Source organism: Paralichthys olivaceus, chromosome 8, assembly GCF_024713975.1.
Source record: "Paralichthys olivaceus isolate ysfri-2021 chromosome 8, ASM2471397v2, whole genome shotgun sequence".
Taxonomy (NCBI): Eukaryota; Metazoa; Chordata; class Actinopteri; order Pleuronectiformes; family Paralichthyidae; genus Paralichthys; species Paralichthys olivaceus.
The window spans coordinates 16,700,538-16,720,113 of NC_091100.1; the positions used below are offsets into that span (position 1 = coordinate 16,700,538).

General features: G+C 38.8%; 1 protein-coding gene across 1 annotated transcript in view; it reads right to left on the reverse strand.

Annotated features, from left to right (window-relative positions):
- tusc3 (tumor suppressor candidate 3) overlaps nt 1-19,576 on the reverse strand; it is a 61,952-nt gene that overhangs the window by 14,314 nt on the left and 28,062 nt on the right. Inside the window, exons 3-7 of the mRNA XM_020083724.2 lie at nt 17,881-17,998; nt 14,975-15,115; nt 12,129-12,269; nt 11,733-11,822; nt 432-495 (exon numbers count right to left, since the gene is read on the reverse strand). Of these exons, the coding sequence (XP_019939283.1) occupies nt 432-495; nt 11,733-11,822; nt 12,129-12,269; nt 14,975-15,115; nt 17,881-17,998 (554 nt within the window). The remainder of the gene's footprint in view (nt 1-431; nt 496-11,732; nt 11,823-12,128; nt 12,270-14,974; nt 15,116-17,880; nt 17,999-19,576) is intronic.

The following is a 19,576-nucleotide window of genomic DNA, read 5'->3' on the forward strand; positions in this document are numbered from 1 at the left end:
TACACAAGCAGATAGAGAAGAACACAAACATCTGTCCTGTCAAGCGAGCACACACAAAAGCAGACGTACACTCAGACACAGTCTATCATCAATTGGAACAAATAAGGCAAGGATGTGAAGTTAAAAGAAGACAATCTCTTGTCTTTGGTGTGTTTGTTCAGTCCTGCAGGCAGCCTCCCTATGGAGCACGCAGACAGCGCATGTTGGGAAAATAAGAGCGGCAGGCAGCAAAGTTGTAATGCCAGAAATATAAAAGTGGCTTCGTGGGTGTTGCATGTAAATGGAAAATTGAGGGAGTTTGTCGCCATTATGAGTTGTTAAACATGTCACAGAGTCACATTACCCAGCATGATTTTCATTTTGCGGCATCATGTTACGATTTATGTCAACACATGACACGTGCACTCACAAACAGGCTGGCGTAAGGATACTCAGAAGAAGGATTATGTGAGACTCAGCCACAAACTGAGCCTGACTGCTGCCATGAATGTAACTCTGCGGGAGAGAGAGAAAGAGACAGTTGTTATTTTCACCTGACAAAAGGTCACGCTAGGTAACAGCCTCAGTGAATCTTCCTAATTAAAGGAATGAAGAGACATACAGTAGGGCAATGGAGAATTGAGCTAGGAACAGGGTGGTGGGAGATATCCAGCAGAAAAGTTGAAAACACTGAACAAAGTGAAAGGGATTAGGAAAAAATAGCAGTAAAAAGAGCACAACGCTTGTTTAAATTAACATGTCATTATCTTTTGTGTGCAATCATATTGTTTAGTATAAGCAAACACTGATCTTGTTGCACACAGCTGTATAAACTTGCATTCACTGTCCAACCTCTAAAAGCAGACTCCTGCTGTTAGACCTTCTCTATATTCATCTATCATGTGTTAAATACTACAAATAATACAATAATACAAAACAAGCCAAATCTATCAAACAAAGGAAAACAGACAAGACAGAAGATAATTTATGCATATTTTTTGGGAATTACAAGGGATGTCATTGTTTGAATGAGTAAAGGTGCAGTCATGGCTAGAGGCGTAGGGGATTTAAGAGAATTTTTGGAATCCAATTTTCTGTTTGGTATTTATTGAATTCACATGTTGTCCAGGTTCACATGAATCTAAACTTATTTCAACTTTTGTACATCTGTTGTCCATTCAAGGGCCTCTCTATTTTTGTAGCATCCTCTATGGATCATACTATATGACTGAACACATATTCTCTATTTCACAGGTTTGACGGTATGATGATGGTATGATGCTTATCATAAATTCCCATTCAGAATGAGGTTGCATAACACTGCCTCTTCCTGGAAGCTGTCTTGTGCAAGCTGTATGTTGTGTACCCAAACTCCACAGTTTGGGTCCAGAGAACATTATGTCATCATTTGTCCTTACAACTTTTTTGTGTTTACACTTATAATGATGCTCAACTTTGGCCTTTGCCATCACTGTAAGGATTTTTGGGTTGTCTTTGACTTCAATAGAAAAATAATTGCATGTCCATTCCCTGGACATGCAATTATTGTAAAGCAAAACACAACACACGTCCTTTTCTTGACAATAGCCATGATGCATGTCAACTCCTCAGCAATGACACTTTTCTGCATGTTTTTCTTCACCCTAACCTGACGTGACACTGTGTTAAGCACCTGACAGGCAGACAGCTGGAAGGGACCATCTTGACAGACATGTTAGTCTACTGCTCTGTTTTTATTGCAGAATAATTGCTGTCATAATATGTTTTCTGTATTCTTTCTTTATGTCCGTCACAGCGCACACTGCCTGGACAGCTGCACACTTAATATTATTACAATGGTACTTTTAGTCTTTGTATTACGTAAGTATTTGTTTTAGTAATAATGTGAACAAGCTAGGGTATACGTCAATGTGTGTAGTGTAGTTTGAGTGCTTGTCCTAAATGTTTGTGACTCTAAAGTGGAGCAATTTTAGCTCAGAATTGTTTGAGGGTTGTTCAAGAATTAAAACTTGAACAGAAATCATCTTTATCTCTTTGGATTTGGATTTGGTTGGTTAGAAATTATTCTTTTACAAAGTCATTGCATGTAAAAGTGTCACCTTAGTCTAGCAATGTGTTTGTCTAGAAAAGTTTTCTAACAAGCAAACCATTCAGTGTTAGTTGCAGCCAGCACCATGGCCACACAGCTCGCCCAGTTGAATGACGCCTAGTTCTACTTGCCTCTGTGTGTAAGTGATGGGGAGATGCAAAGAAAAAGACTATAGAAGACAAATAGAAAGAAAAAAGAAAGAAAGAAATAGGGAGTCTTTCAGTGTGTTTCACATTGTTGAATGCATGCAGATATTAGCATCTAGTTTTAAAGGACATCAAGGGCCTCTTTTTCCACTTGATTGCCCCAGTGTTCATTTCTTTCCCTATCAAACAAGCATAAGAATGGAAGGACGAATAGACGATGACAAAGGAGGAGGAGTAAAGGGTGGACAGCTTTTCTCTGCTTCAGTGGAGAGAAATGAAGCTTTTTGTCACTTGAAAGCAGACGTAAAGACGACAAAGGCTCAAGGCTGAAACAGATCCTTTTGTCTTCAATACAATCATGGATTTCTGAATTGTTATCAAGATGCCTTCATTATTGACTGACAAACCTAAGCCCCAATTTAAAAGAAAGTTTGTTTTGGATGTGTGGCTCTTTGTCTGAAAGTTTGTAAGACAACTTTCTAAATGACAAGCCAGCACACAAAACTTATGGGTATGACTTGGGTGCTGGTTGACTAGGAACGCAGTGAAGCTCAATGGAATGGAATGTAAAATGATTTGTAGTTAAGATTAACTTGTTTTTAAAATGTTTCACACTCTGGTTTCATTTGACATGAGAGCCTTTCCTGAGTTACCAGTTTTACAAGCTACATCAAGGCTCATAGAATCCACCAAATAACAACAAAACAAGCTGTATCTTTATGTTACTTTATGGAGAGAGTGACAAAATCACAAAAGCACTTCTCCACATAAAGCAACACAAGTCACCACCAATAAAAAACATTCATATGGGCATAAACACAAGTGTAGCATTGGTGCCTTGTGACACACTGTTTTTATAAACACAATATGAATAAGATACAGGTTATAAAGGTGTTCCGTTGCATGTTTACAGTACCTTGGTGGACCTTGTATACTAGCAGCACCTTTATATTGTGGTTTTATAAGAGTGATATATGGCAGCACACACACATGTTGGTAGGCACTTTAGAGGTTTTGCGAAAAGAAAAGAAGTATATATATAAATATGTTTAATGTCTACTTCTTTTCTTGCAATGGGGTCGTGGAAATATATCCTTGAACTCAAATATGAAGTTATTCATTTTCATTAACAATACAAGAAAAAAAACATACAAACAGGGAAATGAAGGAAAGCTACAAGACAAGTCACTCTGGGAAATGATTGCTATAGTTAGATGAGGTAAATTAAAAAAACTAACTTCACATTAACTCCTGCAATGTTGGACTTTTGTCTCCCCTGGGAGAGTAATTACACAAACACTGTTGCATACAGAGAAATTCAAAGTTCAACATTGAACTTTGATGATCACATTCTTTTCTCAACAGTAATCCTTCCTCCAAATGTCAAGTTTCTTTGTTATATGGAGCATCAGAAACTTTTCTTGGACGCTTTCTAGGTTTTTCCGCCAAAGACTAATTTATGCTCATGTTGTAGCCTGCTCTGTTCCTATCACTATATGCATTGCTACTGGTGCGCAGCATGGGAAATATTCATATCTCCACAGATACTAGATGTAAAACAAACCGATTTCTCTGGCACCGATAGTGTCAGGACTTGGTCTTCTACCACATCTTGCTCTTGTTTGCCTTCTGCCCCCCCCCACCCCTGGCCTTGTGGGTGTTGTTTGTCCTTGTTTCATCGATGGTCCTGTTTGTGTTACGTGTGTGTTTTGTGCTGGTGTTGTGTTTGGTTGATCCCTCTAGACTCCGCCAAATCGTTCAGTAACTTCCAGTGGTGTTAACATTAAAGCCACACTCTGTCTTTTTGAAATGACTTGTCCGTCAGCTACCTGCCTCTGTATAGGTAATAGTCTGTCTACCTGTGCCTCGGGTCCATCACTCAGCTGCCTGGAATATTAAGCCACATCCCTTCATCTGTAACCCTGCATTAGAACCCAGTCTGGAGACCACGCCTGCCTGCCTTGGTTCGTTATCAGGAAACCAGTCAAACCCAGAACCTCTGCTGGCCCCTGCCTTGTTTGGTATACCCACAATTCAGTACTATCAGTTTGATTACTCAACTTCTATGATTTTTGCAAACTTTTACAATAAACATCTTAAAACGTTCTCTGTCTCTGCTCCTGTTTTCGCACCTTGAGTCCAGAAATTCCTAAAAGCCTCAACAGATTAATCAGCATTGTGTGAACTATATAGAAAGGACCAAAATGTCATGGATGTTAATTGACACTGAAATGAGCAACAACTGCATTTTAGATTTTTTTCTTTCACAAGTAAAACCAAACAAACATTACTTCATTCAGTATTTTTCAAGACTCTCTGCATGTTACTCTCTCAACATAAACATAAACTGCAGATAGAGGCTATAAGAGAGAGCAGGGGTTGGGGGGATGAAAAATTCCTCAATCCATGGCTGGGCACTTCCAATTAATCTGATGGATTAGAAAGAAGTTCCATTCATTAGTGTGCAAGGCTGAGAGTGTACCTATGCATGTGTATACTGAAAACTACTAACCGAATGCCTGTTTGTGGACTCGACTGTTCGGGGAACATTTTTCTAAGTGAGCGAAAGTGTGTGTGTTCATTAAAAGAACATACATCCAGGTGGTCTGGAAGTAAAAGCAGCCACAGCCCATTGATCTAACATAGAGATGAATGGAAGAGCTAACTCAACATTCACACGCATTCTCTCTAATTTAATCACACACACAGGTTGCCTACATACACCGACCCATACACTTGCAGTCTTTGAAATATGCTGTGGTGCTGAATACAGCCTAACAATATACAAAAAGGACCTGTTTTACATCTATTTAATTTAAAATTGGACAGACTGATTCATCTATCTACAGCTATTTATGTACTAGGACAGGTACTAATGCTTCTACTGTCAAGTTGCAAAGTACTTGCTAAAAACACAGGGCAACTTTACTTCAAAAGTTTACTGTCAACACCCAAATCTTTACAAATGGGTAATGTGTTAATGAATTGAAAAGACAAATATTTCTTATTCTGAAATAAGCAGTGCAATGTAATTTGATAGCTTTTGTTACTTTACACTGTTAATGCTGGAGACCACATTTATCCACATTTGGTGCACTACCTTCATAAATTTAGGCAGGTTCATGCTATTGAGCTTCCTGGTAAAACTTCAGACTACCACTGTTTCAATTAATGAGATGGATTTGCTTTTCAAGATCCCAGTTTATCTTAATGACTTGGAAACAAGTCTATCCTTAAATAACATGACTGACATGTAATAACAGACATTTCTGTATTTGGAAATGTATGGAAATAAAGCTAGTTAAAGAGAGTTTAAGCAACATTGCATTGAATTTTACCCTCTGTTTTATTCATCATTATGCTTTGAATTGATGAGCATATATCTTTGCACAAAAAATCCATTACATTCCCGAAAAGCTGTTGGGTTGATGACTTATCTGAGGCAATTGGGAAAAACATCACTATATTTTATATTTTATATTTGTATTTACCACATCTCTGGCTATAAAACACATTTAAAAAGCACTGAATAACTTGAACAGAAAGATAAAATGTGATGAGATTATTCCTTCAGAGGGTCTCAAGAAGGTATATGATAAAGGGTTCGCTCAATCAAAAAAAAAAAAAAAATCAACATTAGACTATAGAATATGTGTGTTTTCTTCATTTATTCTCTTAGGATCAAGATCTCTGTAATATATGTGTTCCCACTCTTTTTAATACAAGAACAAAGATGCAAAAAGCCTTGTGTGTATCTGTGTTCATGCACTTATTTGAATACATTGACATTAAGAAACCTTGTTATATAAGAAACGCACGAGCCAGCTCATTTGTTAGACTTTCAAGCAAATAAGGTGTCTACACCAACGCAGGCGAATAATATACATTTACATTCACACACATTCACACAGAGGGAGACCATATCACACATGCATTTGATTGTATAACATTGAGGCTGAGAACAGGCTCTGGACTAGTGGCTGTCAATTAGTTTCTCAATGTGTCACATCCTACCATGCAGCAAGTCAGAAAAAACTAATGGAGGTGTGATTGTTAACATTAGTGAAAAGGTAATTCAACAGTCATAACTCAATGCGTACGAGAAATGAACAGGCGTCGTCCCTCCTTGTTTTCACTTGACTACTCTCTTTTTAAAACCAGGCCATTGTACTGCTGATAATACCCATGGACCAGATAACCTTTACAAATAACTATATTCATCCTTTTTCCATCCCATCATGTGTTTGTGTGTACAGCGTGTGTAAATGTGTGTTTGTGTGTGTTATGTTCGCTAAAGGTCAGCAGGCGCTCAGACAGTAAGAGGGATAAATGAAAAGTCAACAAAGCAGAAAAAACCGAGGAGAAAGAGTAAGTAACAGAGAGGAAGAGAGATGGAGTGAGAATATATGCATCATTTGTATAAACAACGGTTTTAGACTTTGAATGGGCGTAATGAAAGCCGATCTCGGAGGTGAAACCTTGCAAGGTTCTCTTGGTAAAACCCTCTGCCAAGGTTTCCCAAACAATAAAAAGACTCCTTAAGGCATATGAATATTAAATGCCATTTAAGTGACATATCTGAACGATGTAAAATGTGAGAATTCTATGCAAAAAAGATGTTGAGGTGGCATGATCTCAAATGAAGAGGTAAACTGGAACTGGAAGGACTGCTGTGACTGTCTGCTAATCAACAACCAGTGTTTGGAAAAGTGTTGTAGCAAATCAAATTACATATGATTGGATATTTCTCTGGATCATTAAAACCGAGCGTTGTGGTTCCAATCACAGACTCAGATAAACAAGTTTAATATATGAAGAATGACCTATTATTCACCGGGAGAAATTCTTGTGGAATACTATAAGAGCAATTTAAAGAAGATATAACTTATGTAGCCTATTTAATATTCAAAATAGTCTTTTATGCTATTTATGTTCAGTGAACTCTTCATTTCAAAATATACAGTAATTTTGTTTTAGGAATTCAGATGATGCTTTAAAACCTCATTATCTACTCACAGTTCAATGTTTACACACTCCACGGAGAGTCCAGAACCCAAGAGTCAATTAAAGCCATTTAAAACCTGTTTTCTTGTTTATGAAAACATGTCAATCAGTAGAATATGGTGACTACTCATTTCCACAAAAGAGTATGCTTTATGTGTGTTTTGTTTTTTAGGGATTTGGGGAATTGTATTTGGTAATAAGTAATAAAAACACAGACAGACGCACACACAAGCGCTTCAAGAATTGTTGGTTCGACCCACAGACAGTTTGAATAAATCTGGACAGGGATGAAGGGACAAGGCAAACAAACAAACCAACAAATAAAAACCTGCACCTCCCTTGTTTATATATTTATATGCCCTTGAGCAAGGCAGTTACACCCAAAGTACTCCAATAAACCTTCTTAGTGGCCAACAGCTCAGGTTGTGCCGAGTGTTTTCGAACTTTGAGTGCGTCAGACAAAAGGATCAACTCCTGCAGGCAAATTTTGGGTGAATTTAATTAATTTGAACTTGCATTTAATGTAATGCAATGAATTTATAGCAATTAAATCACTGCAATCAACAGATTCACTTGTGAGGATAAATCCATGCCACTTTGACCCACAGATTTAAGCCTCCAATCAATAACAAGTCATCTTAACATGACCTTTGAGGAAATGGACAGCCGTAGTCCAAAGTAGAGGAAGCTATTCTTGCTACGTAATTGGCTTTGTTGCACCATCCACTTTCATTTCACCTTCTCTGTCAGAGTGAAAACTGTTCTGCAGAGTGTAATGGTTTGCAGACACTTACGAGACAGGAGACTGTGGTTAAAATATGCCTCGTCATTTCATTGAAGTGTCTTATTGACTGAATTGACTAGCTTACCCAATAGAAGGTAAACAAGCTACAGTCACTCTTTATTAAATGTGATGGTGTGCAGTCCAGGAGAGGTAAGATGCCTGGTAATGAGAGAATAGAAGGCATATAGAATCACTGAGCTTCTAGAGCCAAATATTTCAAACAGATGAGATCTTAAAGGTCCATTCATTAAAATATGAGAGCTGCGTGCTCAACAGAGCCCAAGTGACAGGTGCACACAGAGCATGTGTGTCTGCAGATGTTAAACTAAGTTCTGCCTGCCTGCTGAGAATGCCCCTCGCAGGAACATGCACAGCCACAACTGAAACTATAGTTATGCCTGCCTGTCTGCCTACGAGGACGGTAAAAAATTATATGGATGTTTTGACAACCTACTGATGCGGTGGGATTTCTCCCGAGGGTGCCAATGGAGGGGGGAGGGGGAGCAGAGAGAAAGAGAGAGTGAGGCCCATAGAAAAAATGGTATAAAAAAGACTAAGATAGAAACCGAATATGTTATTATGAGATGTGTTTATTTTATTCATCATGAATCTGTCTCAGTTATTGATGGGATACACTGGTCACTATTTTTTTTCCGATTTCCTCCTCTACACCAATCCCTTTATCTCTCAGCTCAATACTTGTGTTTCATTATATATTGTTCTTAATTTTTCTGGCAAAAACAATGGTTCCAATCACATTGTGTATGACTGCGCGTGGGTGAGGGTGTGAGTGGGTGAGTATAGCTGCAAGGAGGGATGGTCAGTGTCTACTGGTCTGAACAAACAGCCGGCCTTAAGTACAATTTATTTCACTGCTTCACTAAACTGTTCAATTCACTCTGTATCAGCTCAACACACACACACACACACACACAAACACACACACACACACACACACACACACACAGGCAAAAAGGATGAAGCAGGACTCACTCTAACTTACACACACACCACACTCTAAAACTCTTCAAGTCAGAAGTCAACTAGCTGAAGAGAACTACTTAAAGTGACAGCAGTGTTCTTCTTGTGAACGTGAAAGGTTAGCAGTAATGTAGAGGGGGCTGCTATTAAAAGCTGCCAAAAGCCATCAACCAATCATGTGAAATCAGCTGGAAATATGGAAATGTCATCAGTCAATAGAGCGGAACAAAACTAAGTGGTTTTTTTGTAGTAAAATCCAATGCTGAGGGACTCCCCCCTGTGCTGATGTTGAAATTCATGCATTCATGAGGTGCACTTGAGCAAGGCACCGAACCCCCAACTGCTCTATGGGCGCCGTTTAATGGCTGCCCTGCTCCCCCTCTGTAATGCATGTGTTGTGTGTGTGTGATCTGAGGGAGAGCAAGATACATTTCAATTGTGTGTAACTTACTGTGTGGATTGCATGCAACATGACAATAAAAGTAATCTTAATCTTAATTGAGTTTCTATATGTATGTTAATGCACAAATGTGCCTATGTCCCATTTTGTGTGTTTAGGTGTGTCTGAGCAAAAATGAGCTTGCAGAATTTTCTTGGCTGCACATTGAGATGCTCAGTACAATTTCATCTGCTTGGCCGTGCCATTCGTCAGTTGACAAATCCTTTCAATATAGTCTACCTGCCCTCGCTCGCTCATCATTTTAAAGGAATTACACTCTCTGGGGAGAGAGAGAGAGAGAAGAGAGTTGGAGCGTAGATGGGGAGGTGAGAGGAAGTAACATGAAAAGATGATAGGGAAGGAGAACAGGAAAGATAAGACGGGTATCTTTTCAATATCATCTGCCCAGTTGAAGCCATTAACTGTCGGGAGGACAGAGAGTGGAAAAGAGGGATTTGAAGAGAGCAAGGGGAGAGGATGAAGGTGTGAAAAGGTGTGGAGGGGGGGCGATAAGAAAAAGAGATGAAGGCCATTTACACAGGATCTAATGTAGTTGTACCTGCTGCTATGTTGGTTGAGTGGCTGCAGGAAGGCACTAACGTGGCTGAGTTAAAGCATGTACGATATGTCACTGGGTCTATCGTGCTTCTGCTGTTAAGGAGGAATAATTATGGTTCGGCAATGAGCCCTGGCAGACTGGGCCTCTACAGGGCTTAAACAAGAACTTATAGCATAATAGAGACGGCCTAGATTCATATGATTTCACATTATAGGTTCACATACATCCTATGGTCCATTTATTTGGTACAGCTGTCCAATCTAACCCAATCACATAAAACAGACTTGCTATGAAATATATCTTCTTAAGCTTATATGATAAATATGACAGTCTGGATGCCTTCACTTGACTCTTATGTTTCAGAAGCTGCCGTTCTAGTTTGAAAAATACCAAATCATGAATTCTCTCATTTCTGGGGCGATTTTCTGGTTTTCCAACTTCAACAGCCCTTGCAGTGGCCCTTCCCACTGCTCTTCAGCCTTACTGGTCCTAATTGGCATAATTTGTTTCCTGCATGCTTAGTAATAAATCTTTTATGACCTGCTCACCTTTGCATTTGAATCAGATGCCTATGGCTCCAGTTTGGAATAAATTTCTGCCTTTATTTCCACACTTGAGTACGTCAAAGCATTAATGCTGCCCTCATCACTCTGCTCAGTTCAGAAAAACGCAGGAAAGAGAGGAGGAGAGGAGAGAAGCAGGAGGCAGGTGGGGATGTTTCAAACTAGCTGACCGCTCATCTTTCCTATGAAGACTGTAACATGGTGTACGGACAGACAGAGATATAAGAGAGTGGTGGAGGGTGGAGGGCATGAAGAAGCAAAGAAAGCAGCAGGAGGGGAAGGGGAAAGAGTAAGTCATTACGAGTGCAGGACGGAATTCAAGCAAAATATATGTTGGGGCCATGTACTGAGGCTTCAGTCCTCTGCAGCAGCCGCAGGTTCAACTCTAAACTGCAATGTATTCCACGCTCTGTCCCCCCCTTTAACGCTTAAATGCCAACACAAAAACCAACACAATTTGACTGATGCTAATATCAACAATCGTTTGATATCTCTTACAGAGGGAGCTTGTGTCATGATGCTGTTTTTGAGGTGTTTTCTTTTCGTTTGACTTCGGCTTTGTGCACTGGTTTTTTAGGATCTCCACAAGATCCTTGTATCGGACGACTACATTATTACACGTTTATAAGGGACATTTTCTTCCTCCTCTTTGTTCATCTCTCAGTTTCTTCTATGACCTCTATACTGTTCTCAATGTCCACATCCCCTTCCCTTTCTCCTCCTTAATTTTGTAGGATTTTCATTTTAATTTCACATTGCAGTGAGCACAAGTACACTGTAGTGCTCCCAGCTGTCCAGTAACACACACACTACATGGACATGCATACACACTGTGCTCTGACGTGTTAGCAGGTGGTTATAGCACAGTGTGTGTTTTACTTAGGGCCAGCAGCCTCACAGATGTTTTTATCACTAATCTAATACAGCCACAGCACTCACCACAATGTACAACACATTGAACAGTTCTCTTAAAATATTTTTAGATAAACACATATACCATTTGTAAAGGGGAAGATGATAAAAGGAAAAAGGGATGGGGACAAGGAATTCAAGAAAATTAAGGTAGTGAAGAGATTAAAGTTGGATGAAATAACCAAAGTGAGGGAATAAGAATAAAAAAAAAACAAAGTGCAAAGATGAATTAAAGCATGTGTATATAGAGGAAGGAAAAAACAATGTGACTCATACCACTTGTCCATTCTGGGGGTTTTTGTGGGCATAGGGAGGACCCCTGATATGATTCCACATCTGACCGGATGTCATTGCAAAAACTACACACTATTACAAACACAGAGAGACAGAGAGAGACAAGCAGGTATTAAACATCATTAGCAAGGAAATAATGTATGAGTTGACAAATTACTTGACAAATGTTTTATTAGAACATGCAAAAGTCTTTTCTAATGAGTTTTACCAGTACAATCTCACTTGACTTATGTCCCTGGAATGTGGAGGTGTGTCTTTTTGGCAGAGCACATGTTAACTTCTCCAAGCGGATAAAAAATTAAACACAATTCTACACTCACAGTGTGTAGAATTTTGTGTGTCTGTGTGTGTGTGTGTGTGTTTGTGTGTTTGTCATACCAGTGCAGCCATGGCCCATCCAGTCTTGTTGTATATGAATTCCAAGTTGTTCCTTCTCAGATACAGCAGACCTCCAACCAGAGAAACTAACAGAGCCAAAGCAATGGTCCCCGAATAATTAGGAGGACGGAAGACACGAATCTAGAGAGATAGAGAGAGAGGGAAAGAAACAGACAGAGAGGGGGGGAGAAAGAGATGAATACCATATAACTTGTACATAGCACTATATCAAATGTATAGTTATACTGATTCATTATCTTAATGTGATGAATACTGTGAATAAATATCATCCATTCTCCCTTTTCCAAGTTTGAAGCAGGAAAAACATTTTTTTTCTGCTTTGTGAGATTTGATAATAAAGAATCATCAGTTTGTAGTTATATCTAAAATGGGGATTAGAGGGTATGCTCCAAGTGATCTGGGTATCACACTAGAATTAACACACTGCTCAACCCACATGTTAATTCAAGGGTGTTATTCCAGGTTTAATTCCAGGGTGTTATTCCAGGTTTAATTCCAGGGTTCATGTAAGAAGGCTGAAATCTACTATCGAACCTCAGATTGAGGAGAAGAAATGCTGATTCCATACTGGCCTTTAAGCAGTGGAACAGCTCTTTACCCTCGTGGGAGGGCTGAGGGGGTCATAGTGTGACCATCCAGTTAACATGTGTTTTGCAGACTTGCCTTATATGACCATGTCCCCAACGGGAGCCTGTAGGGAATATTGAAGGACTATATTATATATGGCACAGTAGTTGTTGCATCAGGCCACACAATCCTTGTAGAACAAAAAAGAGGGCTGCGTCTGTTCACAAAGTGAAACATGTTTCCAGTTGTTATTGGACTCAGTCAAAGTTGCCCCCTGTCCTCAATCCTGTTTGTGACATTTATAAAGCCAGGGTTTCAAGGAGGAGCAGAGTAAAGAGAATTTTCAGTTTGAAAACCTCAGAGATGTGTCCATGCCTTGTTGCCTTGTGCACCCTGTAGTGCAGGAATCTCCCACATGCCTTTAAACAGTTCAGGTCGTACCCTTCCAACCAGAGTTTCTCGGTGACTATGACCAGCTTATTCTCATCTGCCTCAAACATAAGGTATGGTGTCCCCTAGGTTTCAGTCCTAGGTCCCATTCTATTGTCCACTGTCACTGCTACAATGATGACACACAGTTCTATATTACTATCTGTCCTAATGACCAATAATTGCAACTCTCCACAAGTGCCTCGCTGAAATAACACACAGGACGGCAAACAACTTTCTCCAACTGAGCCTCTCCAAATCTGATGTAATTGTCTCTGTTCCCACCTCCAGCAAGAAAGAAATCCTGTCAAACCTCGGTGAACTAGCACCTTTACCAAGTCCAAGTGTATTGAAAAGTGCTATAAAAATAAAGTTACAAATATTTGTATTATTATTGTTATTGACTTCATCAGACGCTGACATTCAGAATGCATTGATGTGTTTGTGAGTCCGGACCTCCAAGTCTGAGAGCATGGTTTCTTGTCAGAAAAGGGTGAATGTTTTTTCAGCATTGGTGCTAAGCTGCTGCCCCAAGGGAAAGAGTTTAAGTACATTGGGGTCTTGTTTGGTGAGGGAAGGAAACAGAAGATGAGTAGGTGTGACAGTAATGCAGATGTTGTACTGGACTGTTGTGGTGAAGGGGGAGCTCAGCCAGACAGCAAATCCTGCAAATAGCAGTCAGTTCGATCTGCACTGATGGTCACAAGCTCTGGGAAAAAGTGAAATAAAGAGATTGTGGATGCAAGTGACCAAAATGAGTTTCCTCTGTATGGAGGAGGAGCTCAACTTTGAGTCAATCCTGCTTTGAGTAATAAATCCCATTTAGGTAGATTATGCATCTGCTTAGGATGCCTCCTAGGTTCCCTCCTTTGGAAGTTCTCTGAACACATCCAGCTGTTATATACGAATGTGGTGTCTCATCTAAAGTCCTTCGGTTAAGTCATTCAGACTTATATTTTGGTGTATTTGGGAATTATTGAGCAGAAAAAAAGGAAGCAGCAAGAGATATCAACATTTTTCCCATTTCTTTCAAACTATGGATCTAAACACAGACTTCTATTAATCGGTTTCATTTGAGTTAATCCAACATATTTGTTCTTTTCCTTTTCTGTTTTCATCTTTTTTGCGTAGTTAACATTATACTTGTATCAAACATTGTATAGTCACAAGTACCTGAAAGCTGGTTACTTAGTGTAAGTGCTCTCCTCTCTTATACACTCACAGACTGTCTTTTGATTGCAGATCCATTAACAAGAAGCCAGAGAGCTGCTTGCTATTTTTGCCAGCACTTGGCTGTCAGGATGCTCAGCAAAGTCCAACAGTTGAAGATATCATCTTGCAAGAGGGAACAACTCAAGTGCTTGTAAGCAGGCACATCTAATACATGTGTGCATGTGTGTCACCCGGTTCCTTGAAGCTTAAAAGCATTTGACATGGTCAACATTGCATCTGCTGTCGCAAAGATAAAGGATGCTTTCACACCTAACCTGTTTGCTTCAGTGAAAAAAAATGACATTTGCCTATTTTGGTCAGTCTGTTGAAAGAGTATTCCACAGATTTAGCAGGATTCTGAGTGGTTCTTTAAAGTCACACTGAACCATGATTCTCATTATTTAAACTGAGGCTTCAAGCCTTTGCAGCGGCCTGAGTTTGATTCTGGCTCGATTCTGGCTTAACGCTTTCATTATAATCTCTCATTATAGCAGCAACACTGAGATGTTGGTGTGTGCGTGGCAGGGTACATCCAGCTGTTTCGGTGGTGGGGATGGATGCCGATTGAAGATGGCATCATGCAAATTAGTGAATGTGAATATCTGTGTTCATAGTACCTGGACATCTGTGCGATCTGCAATCCACTTGGCCAACTGCTCTGAAGCAAAACCAATCCTTTGCAGGTCAAATGTATCAGCCCTCTTCGGCTTTCCCTTGGCTGGAAAATGCATGAAGGTAGGAGCGCTGTTCATGTTCAACTAGAGGAAAAGGGAGAAGATGCAGGTGGTGAAGTCAGATAAAAAAATACATCATGGATCAAAATATCCCACAGACTGACTACATGGGCTTGTATCATGAATTCACCCTTTTGAATGCTTAACATCATGTTTCTAAGCTCACAGTTTCCATTGTTCATTGTTCGATTGATTGCAGTCTTTCAGAATTGAATTATGACATCTATTCTGTAAGGTGAACAGCTTCCTCTGAGTGTATGAAAGAGGTTTAATGTTTATTCTTTTTTTGAACATTTAACAACTGGTTTATTCTACAAGCAAATTATGCCTTTATTATGTTTCCCTTGGAATAAAGCAATTGTCTTTTTGCAGGCCACAAGTAAAGTCTTTAAATCAGCAATTCAGCAGCAAGCTAATGCTTTGAAAAAAAAACACTGCTGTGACACAAATGTTGACACAGTATGTATCTCTATGGTGTGCCATTAAGAACCTTTTTGTGAGTGAGCCAGCAGATTCAATGATGATATCCTTACTGACTGTGCAGAAGTGCACCATGTCTTTAATGGTTGAAAACTGCATTTCAACTTTTATGTCGTTCCTACTGGAAATTAAGAGAGAAGGTCCATATTCTGTCCAGATCTTCTAGGTACATAATCTCCAGTCCAAATCACTAAGTCTATAATGTCAAACGCTATAAGACATAATGAAAACCACTAGAATTGTGATCATAACATTGTATAATAGAGAGCTATTCCTAATTTGATGGACTTTGCAGTTGTAGCTTGTAAAAAAAAAAATCAGGTGATGACTCTATTGGCCAAATGCTACATAATAAAATATGGCACAGGAGCAATGATGACAAATAACCTTCAAAAATGATGATATATATAAGAAACTACACCAGTCTATTCTATTTATATCATGCTGTATGCCTCTGTGTGTGTATGCGTGTGTGTACTGATGTAATTATAAGACAGTGAGTGGGTGCTAATAATTGCATAGAGAGGATGATTCCAATAATTCTATCTTTGCATAAATGTTTTTTTTTGTTCTATGCAAACATTTTCCATCTGTCGATTTGAATACATACAAACAACCAAACACATGTAAACACTCACACACACACAAAGACACAGCTAAATAAAAGTGTGTAATTCAGGAATTTGAAATGAGGTTGATTATCTCTAAATTTGCAGCCAACTTTCATCTCTCCCTCCTGCCTTCAATGTTTCACACCTACTTAACTAACAATAAAGTCACTGCTTTACCCTCTTTTGTTTTCCCCAAGACACCTAGATAAAAATGGAGAGGAGGGAAAAAGGAAGGAAATGAGCAAGGAGAATGAAAAAAGGAAAAGATAAAAATGAGCAGAGAGAAGATTTGCTAAATGGGTTATTTCTCAAGCCACCCATTTAATGATAAATTACAATAATGGATTAGAAGCATGTGTGCAAGCATTCACATGTATTCCAATGCAACAGTCCAAACATATACATGTGGAATTAGCGGCAAACATATGTATAAAATATACATTGGACATACCAACACGAGCAAACAAGTGGAAAAAAAGAGCAAAATGATGCGGATGTAATTTTCTATTATTCAATCTTCAATCACGCTTTTTCATGAGTGAAAATCAAATTGCCTCAAGGAAAAGTAAAAAATAAGTCACTTGAATGCCAGAGAGAAAGAAGGAACAACAGAAGCAATAGAGGGAAAAGAAACCAAACCAAGCAACATGGCTGATAAGACATGTTAAAAACTATTAAATACTAAATACTAAACTAATTAAAATCAGCATGAGTGAATGTTTCTATTGCTGCCTAGAATTGAAAGGGTTTTTAACCAGTAATTCTCAGCCCCACCAGAGAAAAAATAGGGGAATATCTTAAATAATACTTACACTGTCACTCCTTAACAAGTCTTTTAGTTAAAATGGTGGAACACAACACAAATTCCTGAAATCCACAGTGGCAAAGTGAAAAAAGTGAAAACCACTGCCCCTCCCAGTCAAAAGCTACTTCAGACCATTACATGCACAGCAGAGACTGATATGTGTTTGCTTGTCTACCCCTAGAGGCCAAAGTCAGCAGATCAAAAATCAAACAGATTTTATAAGATTTAATATTGTTTAAAGGAATAACTTTGTATTATAATAACGCAGGTTTTATAATAGTCATCCATCCTCTTCATAATACTGGATCATATTTGTCTGCACTTTTACACTGACCTTTTTTTTCTTTTTTATAAAAGCTAGTGATTAACCTCCTACTTTTTTGCAGCTATTAATTTAATGAAGCAAATTACCTTCTGCAATCTGGCGGGTCCGATGATAAAGCTAATCCTATATCAGCAAAACAGTTATACAAGTTTGGAGTTTTTCTAATACTTCATCATATTAATCACCGTGTGAAAAACAAACCTTACACTAACCCCTCCTTAAATGGAAAGGTATGTTTTTAAATACTGAATCAGAACCTAAAAAAATTGTAAATGGAACTAATGCAGGACCAGCTGTTTTCTGTGGATTACATACAACTGTGCAAATGTGCTCCTGTAGAGTCATGGGTTTGGTGATAATGAAGGTTAGAAGAAATCGATTGGGGGAAAAACATGAAATCAAAATGGGTTGATTTTAACTGGCTTTCACGCCAACATAGTATATTAGTATTTTGGAGTATTGTGTATTCATTTGCCAAACACGAGACAGACGTCACAATAAACAAATATTTTGGCCATGATGTGGCTGAATTCATATAGGATTGTCAAAAGAGTGAATGACTAGTTACCTGTTGGAAAACGTCAGCTCCCTCATCGTAGTCCACCACGGTGAAGAACAGCTTGTTGGAAAATGCAGATGAGTAACGCCACGAGTTTGCCAGGACTTGGTATTCCTCGTTCGCCTGCCTATAAGATGATAATGAAACAAAATCAGGAATACAAATACTCAAATACAGTGTTAATAATAAGTATTCTGTTAAAGATCATTTCTTTTATGGTATTACTAAAGTCAGGAGTTAGTCAAGTTCCAAAAACATAAAGAAACACAATTTAAGATCCATGGAACCAAGATATCTAGAACAGGACAGATTCCTCAGAGGGAGCTGATGCAAGTATTACCATCAGAATGGAAGTAATACTGCGGCAGTCAGACTGGTTCAATGTGTACTCAAGATGTCTTGTTTACATTGTTGTTAAGTATGTTTTTAGAGGTACTCAGTTGTAATCCCACTTTGCCGTCTGTTTCCATTTACTCAGCCTCTCTTTGTCCTTACAGGAAGAGTGATTTTGATTCCGACAGGCCATTGGTACAGGCACCACACAAAGGATGAAAGGAGTGCATTTATTCATGATGAGACAAATAGACAAATACCAAGAAATGTGGTAAAAGGAGGAGGAGGGAAGCGTAGGGATGGAGTTAGAGACTGTGCAAGATTTAAAAAAAATGAGAGTGGGAAAATGGGAGGAGAAAGAGAGAAGCTGAAGGGAGTGAGAAAAGCAAACTGCACATGAGCTCCTTGGTGACGTTTCTCTCTTCATCCCATAAGGTTCTTATAAGGACATGAGCAGGACTGCATTTTCATTTCTCTCTCTCTCTTTCTTATTGAACCTCACTAATCACTGTATTTCTATTTTCTCCAAAGTCTAATGTCAGTGGGCAGCCCTGGTCGGACCAGCATATTACTCTAACCACATGCATGACAAAATGAAAAGTTCAATGTCAAGAAGCCATCTCTTCTTGTTTCTGACTGTTTAAGACTTTCTCCTTCACTTTGACATTATGCCTTATGTCAACTGCCTCTTGTGTTGGCTTTAATTAGAGAGAAATCATATGTCAGGATCTGTTATGTGCACTGATGTTACAATGTTATCTGCAAAGCTACTGTTAGGACAGTCTCTCTTTGAAGTGTCTGAAGTTCAAAAAAAAGAGCTGAGATGATGCCGATGAGTCAGATGTTAAAACTGAGGCCAGCAGACTGTCAGGGATTACAGTGGTGCTCATCTCTGTCTGGGAACCCCTCCTCTGCTGGAACTGTCTCTGTGTCACTGAGATATCAACTTTAATGTGCAGACAGTCCGTGTCATCTATTCATGTGTTGTTTATTTAGCTTCCTGACAAATCTCCTAATGATATAAGAATATTTTACTGATGAGGTTGGGTGGGTTTGTTCATCAGCTTCCAAAAAATAACAAAATAAAATATTGCAGTGATAATAAAATAAGTTAAACCATTTTAGCCTGAAAGTTAGAAAATCATCAGACAGCATTTCATGTTATGTGAATTGTATGTTTCCATTTAACATTATCTGTTCGTACAACTGTGAACATAAATACAATTAATTTACAAAAGATGAATATAAATTGTTGCAGCATGCCTTACATGATGTTGTGAGATGTCCACCTTTATGAATTAAAATGTATTTAATACAAGGGTTTGGCTTGCTAATATTTAGTGTGTTTCCACAAATCCAACTGGTCTCAAAC